The sequence below is a fragment of the Eumetopias jubatus genome, unplaced genomic scaffold (assembly GCF_037043125.1).
Source record: "Eumetopias jubatus isolate StellerSeaLion01/CBP00866 unplaced genomic scaffold, mEumJub1_p1.0 scaffold_8, whole genome shotgun sequence".
Lineage (NCBI taxonomy): Eukaryota > Metazoa > Chordata > Mammalia > Carnivora > Otariidae > Eumetopias > Eumetopias jubatus.
In genome coordinates, this window is record NW_028274814.1 from 21,167,700 (window position 1) to 21,189,994 (window position 22,295).

The 22,295-nt window shown below is 47.1% G+C and overlaps 1 protein-coding gene across 1 annotated transcript in view; it reads left to right on the forward strand.

Annotated features, from left to right (window-relative positions):
* FAM171A1 (family with sequence similarity 171 member A1) overlaps positions 1-22,295 on the forward strand; it is a 123,470-nt gene that overhangs the window by 56,852 nt on the left and 44,323 nt on the right. Inside the window, exons 2-3 of the mRNA XM_028114199.2 lie at positions 7,064-7,291; positions 16,920-17,012. Coding sequence (XP_027970000.1) covers positions 7,064-7,291; positions 16,920-17,012 — 321 coding nt within the window. The remainder of the gene's footprint in view (positions 1-7,063; positions 7,292-16,919; positions 17,013-22,295) is intronic.

Sequence of the window (22,295 nt, forward strand, 5' to 3'; positions counted from 1 at the left end):
GAGACCCCACAGTGGGTGCAGTTCCAAGGAGATGGTCCTCAGCGACATGGTATCATGCTAGGACAGTCCAGAAGCTGAGGAGTGCAGACACCACCACGTGCTCTGGCTAGTTTAACCAGCAAGACATCAGTCAAGCTTTTAGGTAGCTCACAGAAGTTCTGGGCCAGAACAGCTGCCCAAGCCATATGGCAAGACTGAGCCAGGGACACCCTGTCTCCCTCCTGCACTGAGACGGGGCGGCTTGCACTGCCGGCCCCAAACCAGATGCATCCTCCTTTGGTCAGAAAAGGCACCTGCTTTTTTATGTTGCTGTCTTCTAAATCAAAACCCAGCGAGAGGATATCAGATTAGCAGAGTCCCAAATCCATTCCTCCCCCTTGGCTACCAGCGAGGCTGGGAAACCGAAGTTTCTGGCATCTGCCTGAGGCTGAATGCATGATGCGGGAGCATAATCAAGAGGGGAAGGCTGTTCAGGAGATGCGGGTTGCCTTCCCATACTACCCGTCCTTCCAGCCTTCCTTCAATTCCCAGCTCTTTCAGAAGCATGCCGCGCTGAACTCCATAAGCCCTGAGCCTCAGGGCCAGTATTCATGCGGGGCTTGCCTGCTGCCGTTAACGGGACACTCACAGGCATCCCCCCTCTTTGTAAGTCTTCTCCTGTCACCCCCACATCACCTCTACCTCTGTAGACCTTTGAGATCTTTTTTCTTTGTTTTTGTTCATAAACTCCAGACCTCATTAGTCTCTTCTTTGGTATATTTTTTACTCTGTCTTACCCAGCCAGTTTCATCCTTTTTGCTCTCTGTCACGTGGGTTGGTCGGTTGGTCTTACCTCCCCCACTGCCCAAAAAACCCCTAAAGTTTGTAAACACAGGAGCCATTTCTTTTTTCTTCCTTTTTGATCCCCCACAGTACCTAATGTCATGCTAAGTGTACTGTAAATATTTTCTGATTATTGCAGTTCATTAGCTATCTGAATGAATGCTTTTCAAATGAATTTCAGTAGTGTCTATTTGAAAACAATAATAGGAAATAAATGAAACAACAACAACAACAACAACAAAAAACACCCAGGGCTATTTAGGCCATGTACCAGATGATATCTAGAAATGCCTGTTAGTTTTAAGGACTCATTCAGCAGACCTATTGAGTGCCTACTGTATGCCAGACGTAATTCTGTGTGCTTGGAATACATGAATGAAGAAGAAAAAAAGAAACAGACAAAATAGCTCTCTCGAAGCTTACATCCTGGAGAAGTCAGACCATTAATAAACACGTAAGTTAGAAACACGTTAGAATTGTTGTGCATAAAAGAAGCAGCAGAAGCAGAGCAGGATAGTGTCAGAAGCACAGGGTGGGGTTGGGATTGGCATTTTAGATAAGACGTCAGAATTGTGAAGAAAAAATTTGCTTCTAGACAAGCAGAGAAAACTGAATTTTTGCTGAATCTGAGATAATGTAAAGAGGTTGTTCTGTGAATTGGGTATAATAATGGCATTTTGGTTATTTTTAAGGTCCTTATCTGTTGTTTGGGGGCAGTGTTTAGAGAAGGGGAGGGGCAGAGGGAGGGAGAGAATCTTAAGCAGGCTTCATGCTCAGCTTGGAGCCCAGCGTGGGACTCCATCCCACAACCCGGAGATCATGACCTGAGCCGAAATCAAGAGTCAGACGCGTTACCAGCTGTGCCACCCGGGCGCCCCAAGTCTTTATCTGTTGTAAACTGAAATATTTATGGGGAAATAATTTGACCTAATATAATTATCTGGGATTTGCCTCAGAATGTTCCAGCAAAAAAGTAGGAAGGAAGTGGGGGGGAGGGAGAAAGGAAAAGTTGAGTCAGGGGAGAACAGATGAAAGAAGAATGGTATAAAGTTGGTATTTGAAACTTGATCAGTGCAGAGGGTTTCCTCGTACTAATCCTCCTATCTGTATAGATGTTCTAAAATTTCCATAATAAAAGTTACATATGACAGATGAATCATTGAACTCTACCTCTGAAACTAATAATCTATGTTAATTGAATTTAAATTTAAAAAATAATAAATTTTTAAAAAAATTTTTTAAAAAGTTAAGAAAAAGAACTGGTGGTCAGTAAAGTCATTCAAGAGGTGACTTTTTTTTTTATTTAGCGAAAGATCAAGCGAGTGGAGGGATGGGCAGAGGGAGACTCCACTGAGCACGGAGCCTGACACAAGGCTCGATCCCATGACCCTCAGATCATGACCTGAGCCGAAACCAAGAGTCGGATGCTTAACCGACTGAACCACCCCGGTGCTCCAGGAGGTGACATGTAAGCAGACAAGGAGGAGAGAGATGCATGGATGGGTGTTGAGGAAAAGTGTAGCATGCAAAGAAACATTTGGCACAAAGCATGTTCCCAGAACCCTTATTCCTTGAATGGGGGAAGGTGTGGGAAATGAGGGCTGGCAGATACTCGGGGGGTGGAATAGAGAACACAGAGCCTTTCAAGTCACTGTAAGGACTTCAAGTGCAGGTCACACCAATGAGGGCTGCTAAGGAGCTGCTTCAGAGTCATGCCCAGATGTATTTTCTTCATCGAACCATTCAGGTACCTGCATTTCTTTGCTCAGATCCTGAGAGGAGAGTTTGTAGTACATGATTGGTGCTGTCCAATGGAATCTGTCTCTGCTGGTCACCATGGGAGCCCCTGGCCACAGGTGGCCGTGGAATACTTGAAACGTGCCTAATATGATCCAGGAGCTCACTTTCTGATTTAATCTTATTTTGGTTGATTTTAACCTAAATTTAGATGCCCACCTGTGGCTGGTGGACCACGCAGTGTTAGGATGGTTGGTTACACTTGGGCATTTCCCTCCGCGCCGGTTTTTATTCAGTTCCAGCAGCCAGGTCATTCTCACCTCGGGGCGTTTGCACCTCTGCTGGTTGGTTCCCGTGTGTCCTTCAGGCCTGAGCTCACACAACACCTCCTCCAAAGGCCTTCCCTGACCTCCCTGTTGGAGGTAGGTTCCCCCTCCTGATGGCGTCCTCAGTTCATAATTACGCTTGACATTTACTTACTTTCTAAAGCCAAGAGTTCCTCAAGGTCAGGGATTTGATCCTCTTGTCTCCCCTCGTGGACCTGCAGCAAATGTGGGAACAGAAGCAGCGTCCGTGTGTACAGTTTCGGGGGGATGGAGACAAGGGGCCTCTAACCCGGTTTGGGGAGGGGTTGGTGAGTCCGGAGCAGTTTCTCAAACCTTAAGTAGGGATTTTAGAAGATGAATAGGAATGAGGAGCATGAAAGTAACGTTGTAGAAAGACTTTTCCTATAAAGATGAGAAGGAGCAGTAGGTAGGAGGAGTAAGGAAAGCATGGGGTGGGGTCTGTGGGCTGTGTGTGCCAATGGGAGGGGTCCTGACTGTGGAGGACCTCAGGGGCCTTGAGATGGAGCCTGTAGGTCAGGGGCCAGCAGATTTTTTTTTTTTTTTTTTTAAGAGCCACAAGTAAATAGTTCAGGCGTTGCAAGCCCTAAGGTCAAAACTTCTGAACTCCACCACTGAAATGGAAAAACAGTCTTCGGCGACGTGCAAATGGCTGTGGCCGTGTTCCAGTAAAATTTTATTTATGGCCACACATTCAAACTCCACATAATCCTCAGAGGACGTGAACTATTCTTCTGATGTCTTTTTTTCCCAACCATTTAAAAGAGTAGAAACCATTCTTAGCTCGTGGACCATTCAAGAACAAGCCGCTCGCCACATTTGGCATCTGGCCATGTTTGGTGGGGGGCGTTAAAGGGTTTGAAGGGGGACAGGAAGCGGTCAGATCAGGATGTTGGCTAGCTCCGTCTGCCTTTGGTGGGATCTCAGGCAGGTGTGAAGACGATGAAGACAGTGGTGGTTTCTTTGAAGAGGCTGGGCAGCGGTCTGGGTTGAGGGATGGTGAGGGATGAAATAGGGCGACGTTAACAAGGATGGGAAGAAAGGCCTGCCTTGCGACCTATATTCTGCAGTTAAAATCAGAAAGAACTTGGTGATGGATATTCAAGGTAAGGAGTAAAAGAATGGTGCCCTAGCTCAGGCAGGACCCATCAGCTCTCACTGACCAGTCGCAATACAGAGTGCATCTTAATGCATATTTAGGTTTGGGCCATTTTATAGAGTCTCCCTTTAATCTGCAAAATGAGAGTAGTTTCAATAAATAGTGCCTCACCTAGTCCTAAGATTAGTCCCCTGGTGGGAACAATTTTGTTTGCTGTTGAATGGATAACCTAATTCTAGATGTTACTCTAGAAAAATGACACCCCATTACTCTGTAATAATCACCTAACCATACTGACATTTCCCCCCATCCTATCCTACCAAAAGAAGTAGCTAAATGATCTCCTTCAAAATATATAATTGCAGAACGTAAAGTAGGCTTCTGGTATTAGAAGAAATTCCAGTGGTAGAATCTAGGACATTGATTATAGTAAAACTCCTTTTGCTGTTGATTCAAGAATGCTTTAGCTTTTTCCAAATCTTAGCTGCTCTTGGGAAGCAGCAAACAGTGCAGAGAGAGCAGGAACCTTGTAATCCCAAATGTTAGTAAATGTTTCATTACCATAAAATTACATAAGTTATCCCTGCAGCCCTACAAAACTACCTTTCCACTTGCCCTGTTCTAGGGGATTTCTGCTGTGTGAGTATTAATGAAAGCGGAGTTAATTTACATTACAATTTCGCACGCCACCTGGGGACACAAAGACTTGGGTTAAATAAGAAAACACATGTGCGGTGTACATCCTGCAAATCCGCATTAAGGTAAATGATAAGATTGGAGGGGATTAACTCAGTGTATTTTGTAATGCCATATCCTTGCTTTTCATGATGTTGATTTTATCCCTCTGTGGCCATTAAGTTTTCTCCCTGAATCAGGTAGCCAAGTTCAGCTTCTTTAGCCTTTATTTTTGTCTCTGAGTTTTTTGAGAGATTTGTCTGGTGCAGATCTCTAAGACCTAGATCTAGGATTCTTTAGCTGCTCTTTATGGTTGTCTAGTCAAGAAATATATCAAGTCGCTCAGTGAAAAAAAAAATGGGTGATTGACTAACAAATTTGCAGGATTCAGAAGGTTGCTTTAGTATCGTAAGGTCGTTGGCCTGTTACCAAGGCGGCAATCCTTGAACCAAGACATTCTTCTCACTGTGGTTTCCCCGGCTGGGGAAGGGCCTTGGGTATAAAGCTGTTACTCACTGAAGAGGGATACCCCATCCCTGCACTTTGTTTTATCCCTTTCTCCCCTCCAGTGCCCTTCTCTGTGCCCCGTTCAGGCACCCCCCCCCCCCCGGGCGCCATGACCCTGAGTGCTCTCAAGCCCAGTGATTGGAATAGCGTAATGGTAACCGCTGTGTTTATGCTTACTCTGTGAGGCATCGCACTGAATGTCTCCACCTGTCTCTTGAGAAATGTGTTGTTTATAGAGGAGCAAACAGACCTGGTGAGGGTAAGCACCTTGCCCCAGCCTCCATGGCTAGAACTGGGGCGGAGCTCAGATTCAGACCTAGTGGGAATCGCAGTAGGGTTCTGGGGTTTGTGCCCACAGGACCAGCTCCACTTCGCCTCCCTCCCCCTCCGTGTCCAGCACTCCCCTGAGCCAGACTGCAGTGGTTCTGCAGACAGGAGCCTCCCTGGTCACCTGCAGGGTCTTTGCTTGTCCTTGCCCTCGCCTCTTTATCCCAAGGCATCAGTAGGGCTTTCACATCTGAGGCAGCTCAAAATGTATGGCAAGGAGTGCCCAGGAGTATCCCGGTGGACTTATGTCACTGGGCAGCAGCCACTCCCTCCCGCACCTAAGCCAAAAGGGTTTATTGGAGCAGGAAACACGTCTGATTTCTGGAGTACCATGCTGGCATCTTTTAATCGACGTCCACCATGATGCTGGAATCTGGTCCACCTCATCTCTTCCCGGGTTATTACAGAGGCCTCTTAACTGGATGCTCAGTATCCAGTCTTGCCTCTTCCCCAGTCCGTCCTTCCCCCACAGCCAGATGTTTCTACAACAAATTTAATTGCCACTCCCTTGTCTAAAATCTTTGTGACTTCCCATTGCTCTTGGGATCAAGAATGATCCTATTTTAGGTTCCTTCTAAAGCCCTGAGTGGTCTGGCCCCTGCTCGTCTTTGCAGCCTTGTCTCGCATGGGGCCTCATGCCCCTCACACTGTCTGTCGTCCTTCAGAACCTGTGTTTCTCCAGGAAGCATGGTTTTATTCTTGCCTCTGAGCCTCTGCACATGCTGTTCCATCAGTGCCCCCTTCGTGCACATCCCCCAGCATAGCACTTGCTGATCTCCTCACTTTTCTTCACCACTGTGGTTCGCACAATTACAGTTCTAGGCAGAGTAGCAGCTCTGTAGACCTCTCTTACATGAACAAATGAAAGCTACCCTTTCCATTTAAGGTTTTTAACATCAATTTGGATCTGCCTCCCACATTCATGATCTGGGTTTGCCCATATTGCTGACTCAACTTCGTTTATCTTTTCAAATGTCTACTTTTTTTTTTTTTCCTTCCTGTAAGCTTCTCTTTTCCCACTCTTCATTCAAGTCCTCCTTTTTAAAGACGTCTTGGACTGCTTTTCGGTCTAGTCATCATGATTACCAGCACAGCGATCCTGGGTAGCTCTCGGCCATGCTCCGCAGGACTGTTGAAAACTCTGGGTGCAACTCTTTCAGCCTGCAGGGCCCTTCAGTAGCCACCCCAGCCCTGTTTGGGCCACATGTGCCGGCAATGCAGGGAAGGAAAAACGAGTATTGTGTTTGCACACAATGTCTTAAAGGGATAGAATTCTCTCAATTATTTGTTGGGGTGAGTAGGGAGGAGCAAAGAGGAAGGCAGTTTATGATGGGCAGTGATTCTGGGGGGAAAAAAAGGAAATTAAATCGTGTAAAGTAAAAAGGAATCTCTAACAAGAAAATGCTCCCTGGTTCCAACGATTCATATGTTGGATGTAGATCTAGATTTACTTAGCACAGCCCCCTCTCCACTCCCATCAGTGACAGCAGAATTGTTGTTGAGGTGGGCCAGGTAATAGCAGTTGTTCTTTGTTGCTTTTTCCTCACTCCAGAGGTGACCCTGAAGGTCCACATCAGCGACGCCAGCACCCACCAGCCCGTCCCAGATGCGCTCATCGAGATATTCACCAACCAGGTGTCCATCGCTTCCGGCACCTCGGGGACAGATGGCGTTGCCTTCATCAAGTTCCCGTATAAGCTGGGCAGTCAGCTGATCGTCACCGCCACGAAGCATGCCTACGTGCCAAACTCTGCCCCATGGAAGCCAATCCGATTACCCGGTAAGGCCGTCTTAACCTTTCCCTAGAGCAGAGCTCACGGTCCAGGCTAGTGCTGGAGTCAGGCACAGAAGCGATTTTGAGAGTGGAAGGCAGGCGATCAGAAAAATAGGGGTTTAGTCTCTGCTTTACTTTTGGGGGACTTTTTTTTTGAGATTTTGTTATTTATTTGCCAGAGAGAGAGAGAGAACAAGTGCACAAGCTGGGGGAGCGGCAGGCAGAGGGAGAAGTAGGCTCCCCGGGAAGCAGGGAGCCCAATACGGGGCTCAATCCCAGGACCCCAGGATCACGACCTGAGTTGAAGGCTGACACTCCACCGACTGAGCCAGTCAGGCGCCCCTACTTTTGGGGGCTTCTTATGGGAAGGATAGGTGGGGTTCTGTATGAAGCAGGTGGGGGCTCTCCCTCAGTGTACACACACAACAGAATCAAAAGCCTTAGAGTTTCTGCCCATTTCCCCAGCATCCTCCTTTGTACCTTTTTGATTCCAACTGGTAGGATGGCATTGGGGCAGTGCTCTGGAACGGAGCTTCCTTGTTCTGCTTCACGGGGCCTGACAGAACACTGGCCAAAGAGGCAGGGGGTGATGGGGACTCTGTCTCTCTTTCCCCCTTCTTACCTGCTAAGGGAAAACCCACTCCTGTGTGTTTCCTCAATACTCTTCCTCACTTCCGGCGCTTCTGATCACCCAACGTGCTCGGTATTTTCCCAAGCAGTTCTCAGATTCTCGGACACCAGCTGGGTGCCCTACAGTTTAACTCCGTACTGACGCTATCCACTGTCCACCTGGAGACAGCATCGGATCCCACAGGTGAAGGGCTCAGTCCCACATGACTGCCCCCACCCCACGTCAGACACCAATCACAAGTCCACGTTGTCCCCTGGGCTTCTGACCCACGGGCTATAAATCAGAGGTCCCCCAACCTCCTCCTCAGGTTTGACTTGGTGGCCACAGTGGCTCTCAGAACTCAGGGAAACAGTCGTTAAAAAACAAAAGTCAACCAAGTAAATTTGAAGTCTGTTTGGCTTTATTTAAGTGATTCGTAAATCAGGCAGCATCCATCTCAAAAGTAGAGGGGAGCTTCAAGGAGATGCACTAAAGGGAAGATTTTGTAGGAAGGAAGGTGGGGTGAGGAATTACTAGCAAAAGAAAAGAAAGGATTGTTTCAGGCAAGGTCACTTTTCCTTAGGGGGAAGGGCAGGGATCTTATCAGGTGGCTCACCTCATCTTCTTTTGAGGGGGAGTGGAGAGGGCCCATGTGACAGATTACCTCATCGATGCTGATCAAAAAAATTCCTGACTGACCCAGTTAAAACTGTATTTAGGTTAGGTGAGGTATTAAGTTCCAGTTTGGTGATTTGGCCTCAGTGACGCCGTGTTGGGCCTGTGGGTTTTTTTGGTTTTTGTTTTGAACACAGTTTACTTACTAAAACACTGGTTCGTTACAAAGGTATTGAAGGAACAGCCCGATGGAGGAGATCGTATAGGCAAGGGGTGTAAGGAAGGGGCGCAGCACCTCCACGCCTTCTCTGGGCATACCACCCTCCTGGCACCTCCGTGTGTACAGCTACCCAGAAAGCTCTCTAACCTCATCCTGTTGGGTTTGTATGGAGGCTTCACGACATAATCAGGACTGATGAACTCATTGGCCACTGGTGATTGACTGGACCTCCAGTCCCTCTCCTCTCCCCATGGTCAAGGGAGTGAGGCTGAAAGTTCCAACTTGGTTGGTTCTCCTGCCAACCAACCGCCACCCGTAGGTCATCTAGGAGCTTTCCAAAAGTCACCTCATTAGCTAAACCCACATCGAAAGAGACATGTTATGAGTAATACAAGTCACCTTTATGGCACTTATCACTTAGGAAATGCCATGGGTTTAGGAGCTGTGGTCTAGAAACAGGACCAAGACCAGAGACATATTTCTTACTGTGAATCACAGGATTAAGGCACCATTCACCCCTTCACAATGCTGGTCTCCCACAGGGGCAAGCATGGTGCCTGACACAGATTCTGCTTGGGATGTGGTAGGTGGAGAGTTGGACGTGGCCCCCCTCCTGTCCCCTCACCTCTGGCTCCCGCTAGCACCTGGACCACATTATCTGTTAGCACCAAGATTAGGCACAAGGAGGTGCTGAGGGCTGGAGGGAGATGCTGCCAGGGTGGAGTTTGGAAACCGGCTGACTGGTTCTGGCACCCAATCTGTGCTTGAGCCCCTCTAGCTCCCTTGCCAATCTCTGTAGAATGGAGCTCATACCACCTGGTAGAGTTGTTCTGATTGCAAAGCAGTTAACATACATAAATGACCTTTCAGTGCCTAAAGCACAGTAGGGGCTCAATAAATAGCAGAGTGGCTGGCAAAATACCAACGTCAGTGTTCAGCTCTGTGCCACTGCACCACTAGACACACTCCACCAGGGTCCCCGCTGCCTCTGGGGACACATGGGAGCCAAGTGTGGCTATGCCTGCCTCATAAAGCCCTGGCATCTACCCTCATTCACAAAATTCTCTTTAGTTCTATTTACATTTATTAAGTACCTATTATGTGTCAGGCACTGCCCTGGCCACTAAGAATAGAGATGTAGAGACACAGAGCTTACCCCTGGGGAGTTTGTAACTTAGTTCGGGAGTTATGTAGTCAGCCACCAAAGCCATTCCCGTTTAATGGGTATGTTCATGCATATATATGCATAGGGGATGCTGGAGCAGGAAGGTTCAGCCTAGGTGAGGGAATAAAGGCTTCCTGGAGGAGGTGGGAGGGGAGCTGAGTCTGGAGGATGAATAGATATTAGCATTAGAAGGTGCTTGTAAGGGGCACTTGGGTGGCACAGTCAGTTAAGCATCTGACTCTTGGTTTCAGCTCGGGCCGTGATCTCAGGGTCCTGGGATCGAGGCCCGCATCAGTCTCTGCACTGACTGTGGAAGTCTGCTAAAGTTTCTCTCTCTGTCCCTACACCCTGCACCCCACCCCCTGTGTTTGCATGCTCTCTCTCCCTCTCTCAAATAAATAAATAAATCTTAAAAAACAGAAAAGAGGTGCTTGTAAAAAACACACAGATTCCAGGACTCATCCTTTCAGTCTGGGGATTGATCTAGAAGTCTGCAATTTAACAAGGACCTCCCCCACCCCCGCCACAACACACACACACACACTCCACTTACGGATAAAAGCATTCACTAAAGTTGGAGACCACTGCTTTGTGAACTATGGAAAGTGGATTTGATATAGGTACAACTGAGGAGATCTTTTGGAAAAATCTTAGAGAAAAGGGGATAAACCATGAGAAATGTTTAGCAGACAAAATGCAGAATGTCTCTAAGAGGTGACAGAGCCTTAAGGGAAAGGACAAAACAGAAGAAATGTAAGTTGAATCTAGGGTTTCTAGCTGGTGATAGAGCGGATGGAACAGATGGTCAATAGGGTTGGGAGACCCACCACTTCATGGTTCCCTAAAGCTGACTCAGTTGATGCAGTGGGTTAAAAGAAGCCCCCTTCTGCTTCCCCACTCCCCTGTGCTCAGGGCTCAGGCGGAGAGGGATGCAGGTGCTAGCAGAGGTGGGGGATGGGAGGGCAGGAATGAGTGTTGGGGGGTCATCATTGATGATGAGTTTAGTGGAGGGGACACTGGTTTTAAGCTGCCTCTGGGACAAAAGTGTATTCAGCCTGTAGTTTGAAGTGATTTGAGGGCTCAAGGCGTTTGGAGGTAGAAGTGTGGTTTGGGGGTCATTAGTATTGTTGAGATAAGAACCATGAACTCATTAGCATTGTTGGGTTCAAAACCATGAACTTACCAAAGCATGGGGGGCAGATCTGGGACGGAATCCTCAGCCCACAAAATAGGAAGATGATCTTTATTAGGTTATATATGAAGAAAATGTTTGACCGCCTCCATTTTTCACACTGAGAAATCACTGGAAACAACCCAGGGAAGTTTAAATGGTAGCCAGACACCACAACTCCACCTTTGCTGGGAGAGCCCCTGCACAAACTATCAGTATATTCTATAAAATCGCCATGCACCCTGGGGTAGTCAATACTGAGCCATGGCTTTCAGGGGAAATTCAGGATTAGGGTCCTCGGAGCTTCCTGTCATAACATTTTCATCAGCCAAGCAATATATCACCTTGGTTTATGTGTGTTTTGGGGTGTTTAAAGACGCATGATTTAGGGGCACCTGGGTGGCTCAACCATTTAAGTGTCTGCCTTCGGCTCAGGTCATGATCTCGGGGTCCTGGGAGATCTGGGATGGAGCCTGCATCGGGCTCCCTGCTCAGTGGGGAGTCTGCTTCTCCCTCTCCCTCTGTTCCTCCCCCTGTTTGTGCTCTCTCTCTCAAATAAATAAATTTAAAAAGCTTGTAAAAAAAAGAAAAAAGACACTTGATTTAATAATATACTGCTGGTTCATGAACATGGAACTCATGGCCAACAGCTCCATAACTCCTGGTTGAACAAGGCTTATCTAACATATGTTTTTCCCATAAGCACCTCCCAGCCTTCCTGCAGTTAGGAATGGCAGCCCTGGGCCTGGGGGCCATTTTAAACAGCGAAATCACCAAAAAGAAGCACAGAAATGTGAAAAACCTGGCACTTACAGTATGCGAGCTGAAAGGAAAAGGTAGAGCATCACCTTGTTTGACCTCAGCTGGAAACATGTGCATCCGGGCCTCAAATTTTTGACCGCTCTGTACTTGCTCATATAAAGCATCATAAGGATTGACTGTGGGGTCACAAATGAATTTTAGCAAGGAGGTGCATTTGCAAACACTGAATCCACAAATAATGAGGGTTCAGTGTACTGTAATTACATTTGTTTTGACTTTGTTAACATGATCGTTTGAGAAAAAGCAACCATTTCCATAATAGCCGTTTTCTTAAATGAGTCAAAAAATGGAAGCAATGTGGTTTAATTGGAAGGGTTTGGGACTAGGCATGAAGACCCCTGGGTTCTCGCCCCACCCGCCCCCAGCTGCCCCCCACACGGGGGCCCATCATGGCTTTCCAAGCCCACATTTCTCATTTCTAAAACTAAATTAATTAGACTGACTAATTTTCAAGGATCCACCCATGCCTTTGATTATTTTTCTGTTTGCCTTGTTAATATAATCAAGATACTCTTAACTACAATCGGACAGAAAAGGTGACCAAACCTTGGACTTGCCTATTATAAAAGGCAGAGTAAACTATTGTTTCCATGCTTGCTTTTGGAGGTCAAGAAAATACTGTTGGTACTACAGATAACTGGATAAGGAACAGAGAAAAGCTGGGAGCCTCTCCTAAAATGTGGTGAGAATTCAAAACTAGAAAATGCTTTCTTCTCTACGCGGGCGCACACGGTTTTATTGGCATTCTTCAGAGATTTTGGAATGGATTTCTTTTTTCATCCTTGACAGTCCTTCTTGGAGAATGTGTTGGTTTTGCCCTTTCAAGGAAGGGGGTGTAGATTGGAGAGGGGGATGCCCAGCATAAGGAGAGTACCCTTTACCCTTGGCAAACAGGTAAAACAAATTCACTTATGGAAAATGCAGTCCATCAACGAAAGACTGTAAGTCCACCTCTTAATTAGGCCCATCTCCATAGTTATCGCTCTACCAGGCCTATTGCAGCCGCCTCCAGCTCAGTCCATCTGCCCCTTCAAACCACCTTCTATATTCAGTGAGCATCCGTGTCTTAAAAATATGTACCTACATATATATATATAATTATGTTACACGTCTGCCTGAAGGGCTTCAGTGTCCCCAGGATAAAGTGTAGACCTTCCTTCCCTAGTCCCTTCTACCTTATGTATCTCATGGTCTAGACGCCTGGGCAATTTGTTGTTCTCTTGATGAAGCTGACATGTCACCCACTCTGTCTGCACGGTTACTCCTTGACCGATGCTCTCTTGGCGAGTTTGTCTTGGGTGTTCCATGCCCAGCCTGGCTGTTTGCTGCTCCGTGCAGTCTTCCTGATTCTTGCAGGTGGAGTTCGACATTCCTTTCTCTCTACTTACCAAAACACAAACATCTGCCTGGAAGGACAAGAACCTCCAGACATCAGCCAGCATCCCCCCTGTGATGGGGGTCCGGGGTCTCTCTGCGCCCCCCTCCCACCCCCTGGGGCATTCAGTCCCTTCTCTCCTGCTCCGGGAAGCCCCTATGGTGCCTCTCAGCCCACTCATCATGAGAGGTCATTTTTCTCTCCAGGATAAAAGGCTTTAGAACGTCTGCTAGAGCAGACGCCTTATGTATGGAAGTACCAAATGTTTTCGGTTAGAGATGTTCACAGAACACCCTGCGGTGGTCACACACATCTCGAGAGACTGATCACAGGTGACTTCAGAGCTCAGAGTCCCCCACAGCAGTCGGCACAGAACTGTTCAGGGCCCGGGAAGTGCCACTTAGGATGTGTGTGAGCTCTCTGATGGGACAGGGCGTTTGTGAAGGCAGCATCACTACAGTGACCCTTTCTTCTGGGCCACTGGGGACCCAGTGCTGTTGGGTGAAGGGATCATTGTTAAAGAAGGTTAAGTGTCCCTTTGAAGCGGTTACGAAGGATTTATCCAAGGTAGGTCTCCCTGCTTTAATCCTGGCTCACACGCATTCCCTGATCCTCCCTCCCCCAACCTGAAGTGACTTTTCTCCCAACTTTGTACTCCAAAGATGAAGTCTTTTTTTTTCTTATTCTTTTTGTTTTTTATTTAAAATTATAATTCATATGCCATTAAGTTCACCATTTTGAAGTGTGCAGTTCACAAAATTTTACAACCATCACCACTAACTAATTCCAGAATATTTTCTGTACCCCCTATGACCCCCAGGCCCTGGCAACCACCGATCTCCTCTCTGTCTCTGTGGTTGGCCTATTCTGAACATTGCAGATAAATGGAATTCTGTAATATGGAGCCTTCTGTGTCTGGCATCTTTTACTTTGTGTAGCATTTTCATGGTGCATCCGTATTATAGCCTGAATCAGTATTTTTTCCTTTTTTATGAATGAATGATGTTCCATTGTATGGATGGACCTCATTTTGTTTATCTGCTTATTGGTTGGTGGATATTGGGTTGTTTCCATTTTTTGCCATGAACATTGACTTATAAGTTACTGTGTGAATATACATTCTCAGTTCTCTTGGGTCTCTACCTAAAAGTGGAATTGTTGGATCAGATGGTAACTGTGTGTGTGATATATTTTGAGGAACCACCAGATTATTTCCACAGCACCGAGGTGCATTCTTGTGTTGCTCATGGCAATGACCACCTTCCACTTGTGTGCCCCAGGCCCCTTCTAATTAGAACCTCGCAGGCGCAGATTGCCTCCAGCACTGATCTGTTCCACACCTGGAGCACTGGGCCTTGTATATAATGGCAGCTCCGTAAGTTGACTGGAGAGGGGATAGGAAAAGAGAGGTCATGTCCAAGGCCAGCTCACTGGTCCCCTCCGGGCACTATTAAGACCCAGGAGTCCTAACAGATATTCTTAGCACTTGGTATTTCTGGTCCCCGATATTTTCCCAGAAAGTCGGTTTACCTCTCTAGACCTTGCTTTCCTCATCTTTAAACTTGGACTGGATAAAGCCCGATCTTTGAATTTGAGTCTGTGTAGCATAGCAGTTGAGAACAGACTGCAGAGTTAAGTCCTAGCTCCAGTATTTACCAGCTGTGGGATCTTGCACAAGTTAATTCCTTACCTATAAGCCTGTTTCCTTACCTGTCAAATGGACAAGTTAATAATATCTGTTTCATAGAGTTGGATTTTTTTTTTTAAGATTTATTTACTTATTTGAGAGAGCGTGGCATGCGTCGTGCACACACATGCGTGAGCAGAGGGAGGAACAAAGAGGGAGAGAAAGACTCTCAAGCAGACTCTTGAGCACGGAGTCCAACAGGGGGGCTCCATCCCACGACCCTGAGATCATGACCTGGGCCAAAACCAAGAGTTGAAGGGTTAGCCAACTGCGCCACCCAGGCGCAGCCGTAGAGTTGTTTTGAGATTTAAATAAATCACCAAATTTAAAGCACTTAGAATAATGTCTGACATGTTACTAAGGGTTCGGTGACCTTAGTGAGCATTATTTTTCCATAATACATTTATTTGTTTTTTCTTTGATTCATGTTCTCCTCAGAAACATGCAGGCTTTGTGAATTTTTTAGTTGAAAGTCTAGGTTCTTTTTTTTTTTTTTAAGATTTATTTATTTATTTGAGAGAGAGAGAGTTCAGTTGGTTAAGCAACTGCCTTCGGCTCAGGTCGTGATCCCGGAGTCCCGGGGTCGAGTCCCACATCGGGCTCCCTGCTCAGCGAGGCGCCTGCTTCTCCCTCTGACCCTCCCCCCTCTCATGTACTCTCTCTCTCTCTCATTCTCGCTCTCTCAAATAAATAAATAAATAAATCTTTAAAAAAGAAAGTCTAGGTTCTTAAGCAAGAATTTTAAAAACAGCACGACTGCTGTCATCTTATTAGTTTCCAGAATACGGGGGCATGTTCTTCTGTCATGTGGCATTTGTTAACCTGAGCACATGTTTTTAAAGTCTTTTTTTTAACATTAATATCTAACTTTATATATTTTACATTCATATAATGTGTAGTATATTCCTAATGTGAAGAGACTCAGATACTTTACTAAAAACTTCTAGGCAAATAAAAACTAGTCGATTGTTGCAGCGTGAGCAGTTGTTATACGAGAGATTGTGGGATTCTTGTAGCATCCAGAAAGTCTTGCTAATCAGACTTAAATGAAAAATGTTTCCTTTCTCTCTACTCACAACACTCCTGACACAAATGAATGGGGCTTTTTCTCAAACCAACCAATTCTCTAATTCTCTGGACACCAACGGGGTGTCCTACAGTTTGGTTCAATTCTAGCATTACCCAGAGTCAGCGCAGACCCCCAGGTGAAGGGCTCAGTCCCACGAGACTGCCACCCCCCCCCCACTCACACATAACTCCCAGCGTGTCACCACCTGTGCTTCGGGCAACTGACTCCAAATCAGGGGTGCCTACGACCCTTTCTCAGGTTCAGTAATTTGCTATAGTGGCTCAAGAACTCGGGGAAACATTTATTTAAATTTGCCAACTTATTATAAGGGATATCATAAAGGATACAGATGAACAGCCAGAGGAAGAGATACACAGACGAGGTCTGGAAGGGTCCTCAACACGGCAGCTTCTGTCTCTGGGATTTGAGGTGTCCCACCCCCCGGCACATAGATGCATTCACCAATCTGGAAACTCCCCAAACCCTGTACTTCTGGAATTTTCATGGAGGTTTCATCATGGAGGCAAGATTGATTATGAATTTAATCTCTCACCCCTCTCTCCTCCCTGGAGGTGGAGGGGTGGGGCTGAAAGTTCCAAGCTTCTACTTACAACTTTCTGGTGACCAGCCCCCATCCAGGAGCCCACCCAGTCGCCTCATTAGAACAAAAAAATCCTCCTAACACCCAGAAAACTACAAGGGAGTTAGGCGCTCTGTGTCAGGAACCAGGGTCAGACACCAAATAATATTACATATCTTATTATGTCACAATACTAAAAATCAGTATTGTTGATTGATTTGAAATCAGACAATACAAAGAATGCAGTGTGCCCCCAAAATTAGGGTGGGCTTTTTGATTTAAATTTCAGAATTCCCTTATGTCCATTTTTGTTTCTGCAGTATTTTCTTCACTGAGCCTGGGCCTGCTTCCAGAACGATCTGCCACTCTAATGGTGTATGAAGATGTTGTCCAAATAGTCTCAGGATTCCAAGGTATGTTGAATATTGAAAAAGAGAAGTGACAGTAACTTTTGTTACTGTCTACTGTCTACTAAGATCTTAGGGGGGACAGCTTCTTATCAGACGGTGATGGCAATGAATTTACCCAGAGCTGAACACAACGTGTGTTGTCCCTGTGAGTGCGCAAACACACTTGAATTCTTGGTTAAACTATCCACTGCCTGTGATCTTGTTTCTTTAGGGCCAGACTTTAAGTGCGTGAGAGAAAAGAAGGGACCGCCACCACTCTGCCCATACCACATCTCTCTCTTCTCCAAAGTTGAGGATATTTACCTCGTGAAGGACCCCACCTGAGCCTCATGAGCAAAGGTTCATAAGTATTCAAGGGGTTAGAGTTTCAGTTTTGTACAACGAAAGGATCTAGAGATCTGTTGCACAATAACGTACCCAACACTACTATACTGTACACTTAAAAATGATTGAGATGGTAAATTAAATGGTATGTGTTTTTTAACACAACAAAACAAAATACCCCCCCCCTTAAAAAAAGAGAAGATTTGTAGACTTCCAAGTGTGGTCTTTTCTCTCTCTTGTCCCTCATTTTCTTAACCCATCTGACATACATACAGTGATGTGCATAAATGTGACCTCACACCTCATTTCTCCTGTGGAGACACTAGTACAGAAAGCTTAAGGGACTTCTCTGAGCTGGTGGTGGAGTTAGAATTGGGAATAATACTTATGTCAAACGTATTTGTGCCAAGATCTGTTTCTTTCATCTAAATCATGGGCCAGAGAGCGATCTTTCCAGGCTTTTAATGTTCCATCAGATTAATTTTTTATTTACTTCATTTTAATACCATTCGATAAGTGTCATTCTCTACCTAACCACATTCTTGTGCCATTTGCAAATGAGGTGAATTCATTCATTCTTTTTTTGTTGAGTGGCTGTGGGGAACGTGCAGAGGTGAATACCCAGCCATATAATTAACATATAACATTGTATTCCTTTTAGACATACAACATAATGATTGGATATATGTGTATATTGCAAAATGATTGCCACAGTAAGGCCAGTTAACATCCCTCACCCCACATAGCTACAAATTTTTCTTCTTGTGATGAGAACTTTCAAGACCTACTCTCTTAGCAACTTTCAAATATACAATACAGTATTAAACTATATCACCATGCTGTACATTATATCCCCAGGACTTAGTTATAACTAGAAGTTTGTGCCTTTTAAGCCCCTTCACCCACTTCCCCCACCCCACTCCCCCACCTCTGGCAACCACCAGTCTGTTCTGTTTCTATGAGTTCAGTTTGTTTCAGATTGCACATATAAGTGAGATCATGCAGTACCTGTCTTTCTCTGTCTGGCTTATTTCACTTAGCTTAATGTCCTCCAGGTTCAACCATATTGTCACAAATGGCAGGATTTCCTTCTTTTTTATGGCTGAGTAACCTTCCATCATACATCACATTTTCTGTATCCGTTTATCCACTGATGGACACTTAGGTGTGTCCACGTCTTGGCTCTTCTAAATAATGCTGCAGTGAACATGGAGTGTGACGATGGTTTTCTTGAAATGAGGGAACGATTGTACTTCCTTCTCGTGTTCTTCACTAAGAGAGGAATCTTTAGTGTCTTGCTCTCGTTTCGACTGGACTAAATTCCAATAAAGACCAAAATGATCTTTATCGGAATTTTGGTCTTTATCAGAATTTAACCCAGTGGAAAATAATAGCAAGAGTTGAATGGTGGCGATGAATGTCCTTGATACAGATAGGCTGTCCTCACCCATTTATGTCATGGCATAGGTTAGGATAATCAGAGTCTAATTTAGAGCTGACTGCAGCTCTTCAAATAGCAAATGAGAGTGACAAATCCCCTGGACCAGACTCCTTGTGGCTTTGGAGTTTGAGACCTACTTCGCATTTCCTGGGGAAAGGAGCCCGTGCAGCCTGCCAGCAACTCAGACCCAGCCTGGTCCGGACTCTGCTGCTTCTGACTGGGGTTGTTGTTGCTGTGCCGTGTGTCCACGTGGCAGGGGGACTGACACAAAGCAATTAAACAGGGAGTGTGACCCACATGTCACAGCATCTTCTTTTTAGATATGCCTTAGGACCCACTGTTTTCTTTCACAGCCTCGAATGTTTTGATTTTTTATTTAAAAAAACTCACCATGGGGCACCTGGGTGGCTCAGTCAGTTGGGCGTCTGCCTTCGGCCCAGGTCATGCTCCCGGGGTGCTGGGATCGAGCCCCGTGTCGGGCTCCCTGCGCAGCGGGGAGCTCGCTTTCTCCCTCGCTTTCTGCTCCTCCCCCCGCTCATGTGCACTCTTTCACTCTCTCTCAAGTAAATAAATAAGTCTTTTAAAAATAAATAAATAAAAATAAAAGTAAAAAACGGACCGCCTGCCATATGTTACACAGCGTTCTAAGTGTTCCTCTTAACTGGCTCTTTCCCCACCATTTCCTCAGAGTTAGTCCTCATCTCCTCTCTTGCTGGCTATTCTCATTCTTTGTTCCAGTTTTCTTCTGCTTTCTCTGAATTGCCCATTCTTTCCCCAAGATGTTGGTCCACCAACATCTTTGGTAGAACGTTCTCAAGAAGCCAGCTGGGCTTCTGCAGTGTGGACCTGCCCGTGGGCCTTTATAAATGGAGACAGGCCAGGCTGCAGGATACAGACCAGAAACGACATTGTCCAGGAGAGCGCCCCCCCAACCCCTGCCTGCCCCAGCCCTCCCTCACCCTGTGTCCTCTGGGCACAGATATGGCTGCAGCCACTCCCTTCCACCTCTTCTCTGAGCACTGCCCCCCTTCCTGGTCTGAGATGTCCCTGAGTTCACACAGCCTTCCCTGCAGCCTTCTCAAGTGGGGGCTGAGCTTACATGACTTGCCTCTTTGCGGCTCCTTGGAGGCTGGCTGGACCACTCACCACCAGTGTCTTGGTCACCTTTCCTCCTGGACTCATGATATGAGCTCCTAGTTCCCAGGTTCACGATGCTCCTCTGATTGTTTCTTGGGAACGTTAGCATACCCGCGGACCATGCCATCTGCTGCTGTTCCACTCCCGGGGTGCTTCTCTCCCCGCTGGGTGACTGACCACCCACTTCTGCAGTCATGCCTTAGGCCTCCTCATTCCAGCAAAGGCACCACCTCCAAGCTCAGCCACCACACTCCCTCCTCTTACCTGTGATAACAGCTCACGTACCACTGAGGGCTCCAGAGCCGTGACCCACCGTGTCCTTGCCAACAGGATTGCCTCCCTCTGCAGTCGAAGTGCCATTGGCCCCTTGCAGTACCCCCCTCCAGCAGTGTTGCTCCCCTCCCCCTCTGCCACGTTTGCCTGACTCAGTAACTTCTGAGCCTGGTTGACCTGAGCCACGTATGGCCACCCCAGCACAGCCACACATGGCTGCACTGACCCTCACATTGCAGTGACTGGTTGCACAGCTGGTTCATGACCACAGGCCTCAAATGGGCATCAGCCCTGCAGGGTGGGGGCCCTTTCTGGTCGTTTGTTTTCTGAGTCTCCAAGACGACTTTGACACCCTCTTCTTGATCTCCTGACTGTACACCCACACTCACATCCTCGCTCTTAGCTCATGACGTCGCTACGTACTTCACAGAGAAACTGAGAGCCCTCACTTGCCCACCTGCAAGTCCACAGACGCGCCTGCTGCTCCTTGTTGTGCTGGAAGGAGTGTCCCTGTCCAAGTACATGCCAGTCCCTCTGTTTGTGCTCTGCATCCCCATCTCTTGTCTTGCACAGGGATTTCAGTGTTCCCTCTCGCTCCCGCCCCACCTTTTTCTCCCATGCTGGAGTGGACAGATATTACAGTTGTGCATCTCTGCCAGTTGCTTCCACGACCATGCCCGGCTCTCGCCATTGCCCTGGGTCCCTGTGATGTCTACATGCCCTTCTTTCCTGCTTCCTCACCTGCCTTTCCCTGTTCGGCACACTGCAAGCCCTCCCCTGCCTCAGCTCTTCGTACCGACTGCTTTGTTGGAGTCTCTTACAAGCCCCACGTGGCCAAACCCAAGGACATTTCTCTCCGCATCTCCCTGGACGTCTCCACAGCATCCTGCAGAGGTGACTCGAGACTCTCCTCCCTTCACTCCCATAACATCATGCCTTGATTTTCTTTCTCTTGGTCACTTCTCTGGACACTCTGGTGACTGTCCTGGGCCTACATTTCTTCTTTCAAGGACTCTCCGTAGAAGATATCATGGGCCCATGCCTTAATGCTCCCCGGACATGGATAACTCCCAGTCTCTCACCTCCAGCCTGGACTCCCCAAGAGGGAGGCCCTCAGCTAGCTGCTTCTTTGTCGTTTCGACTTGGCTGTCTAATAGGCATCTCAGACTTGACTTATACACACAGAACTTTGGCTGTGTTTTATTCTCCATCTCCATAGACAGTACAAACATGGTACCTCAGGGGTCAAGCCAAACCCTAGGAACTATCCCTGGCCCTTCTGTCCTCACAGCTGGCTCCCTGGCAGGGCTGCTTCTCTCTATCTGCATTGCACCACACGGTTCCAAGACACAACCCCCGGCCCCGGCCCGGAGAGTTGCAGTAGGTTTTTAATTGGCTGTCTCGTTCCCACCCTCGCCAACCTATAATCTAGTCTTCACCCAGTTACAGCAATCAAGTCCCCTTGCTTCTGCTCTTCAGCAGCTTTCCCTCTAGAATAAAGTCCCAAATGCTTACACTCTTTGCTGGACAGCGCCCTGGCCCTGAGCCTCGGTGGCTGTGTGGTTACCTGGAAGGTGAGGGTCGGTAAGAAGGGGCGGAGACTGCGGTATTTGTATACATGGTTTCCCTCGGGCAGGCTTTCTGCAGCCCGGCCCCCTCCACGCATACTTCTTAGTCCCCACAGTTCCCGTTGTAGACCTCTCCTCTTCTCCTTCCCAGGCACCTTTGACCTCCACTGCACCCACATGTGTGACCCCTTCTCAGTCCCCCTGTCCCTGGGAGCGGCACTGACCCTATCAAGCTGTTTTTGACAAGGGCTCACACTGCAGCCCACGGAGCCCATGCTGTAACCACACTTTATCCCACCATGCCTGCCAGACCTCCTCGTCACTGCCCGCTCCACCCCTGAGACCTCATTGTCTCCCCTGGTGACTCTGAGGGGCTTCTTGAAGGATCTCCGCATCGTGTTACATGCCCTCGGTAAGCCGTCACCTCCCCATGTACCAGTTGTGCATGACCTTCATCTCTCCTTGTGCTCTATGAGTCAAATAGCGTTCCAGGGCCCAGGCCTTATATCCTGAGTAATTTTACATGATGTTCCCGTGCTTGCA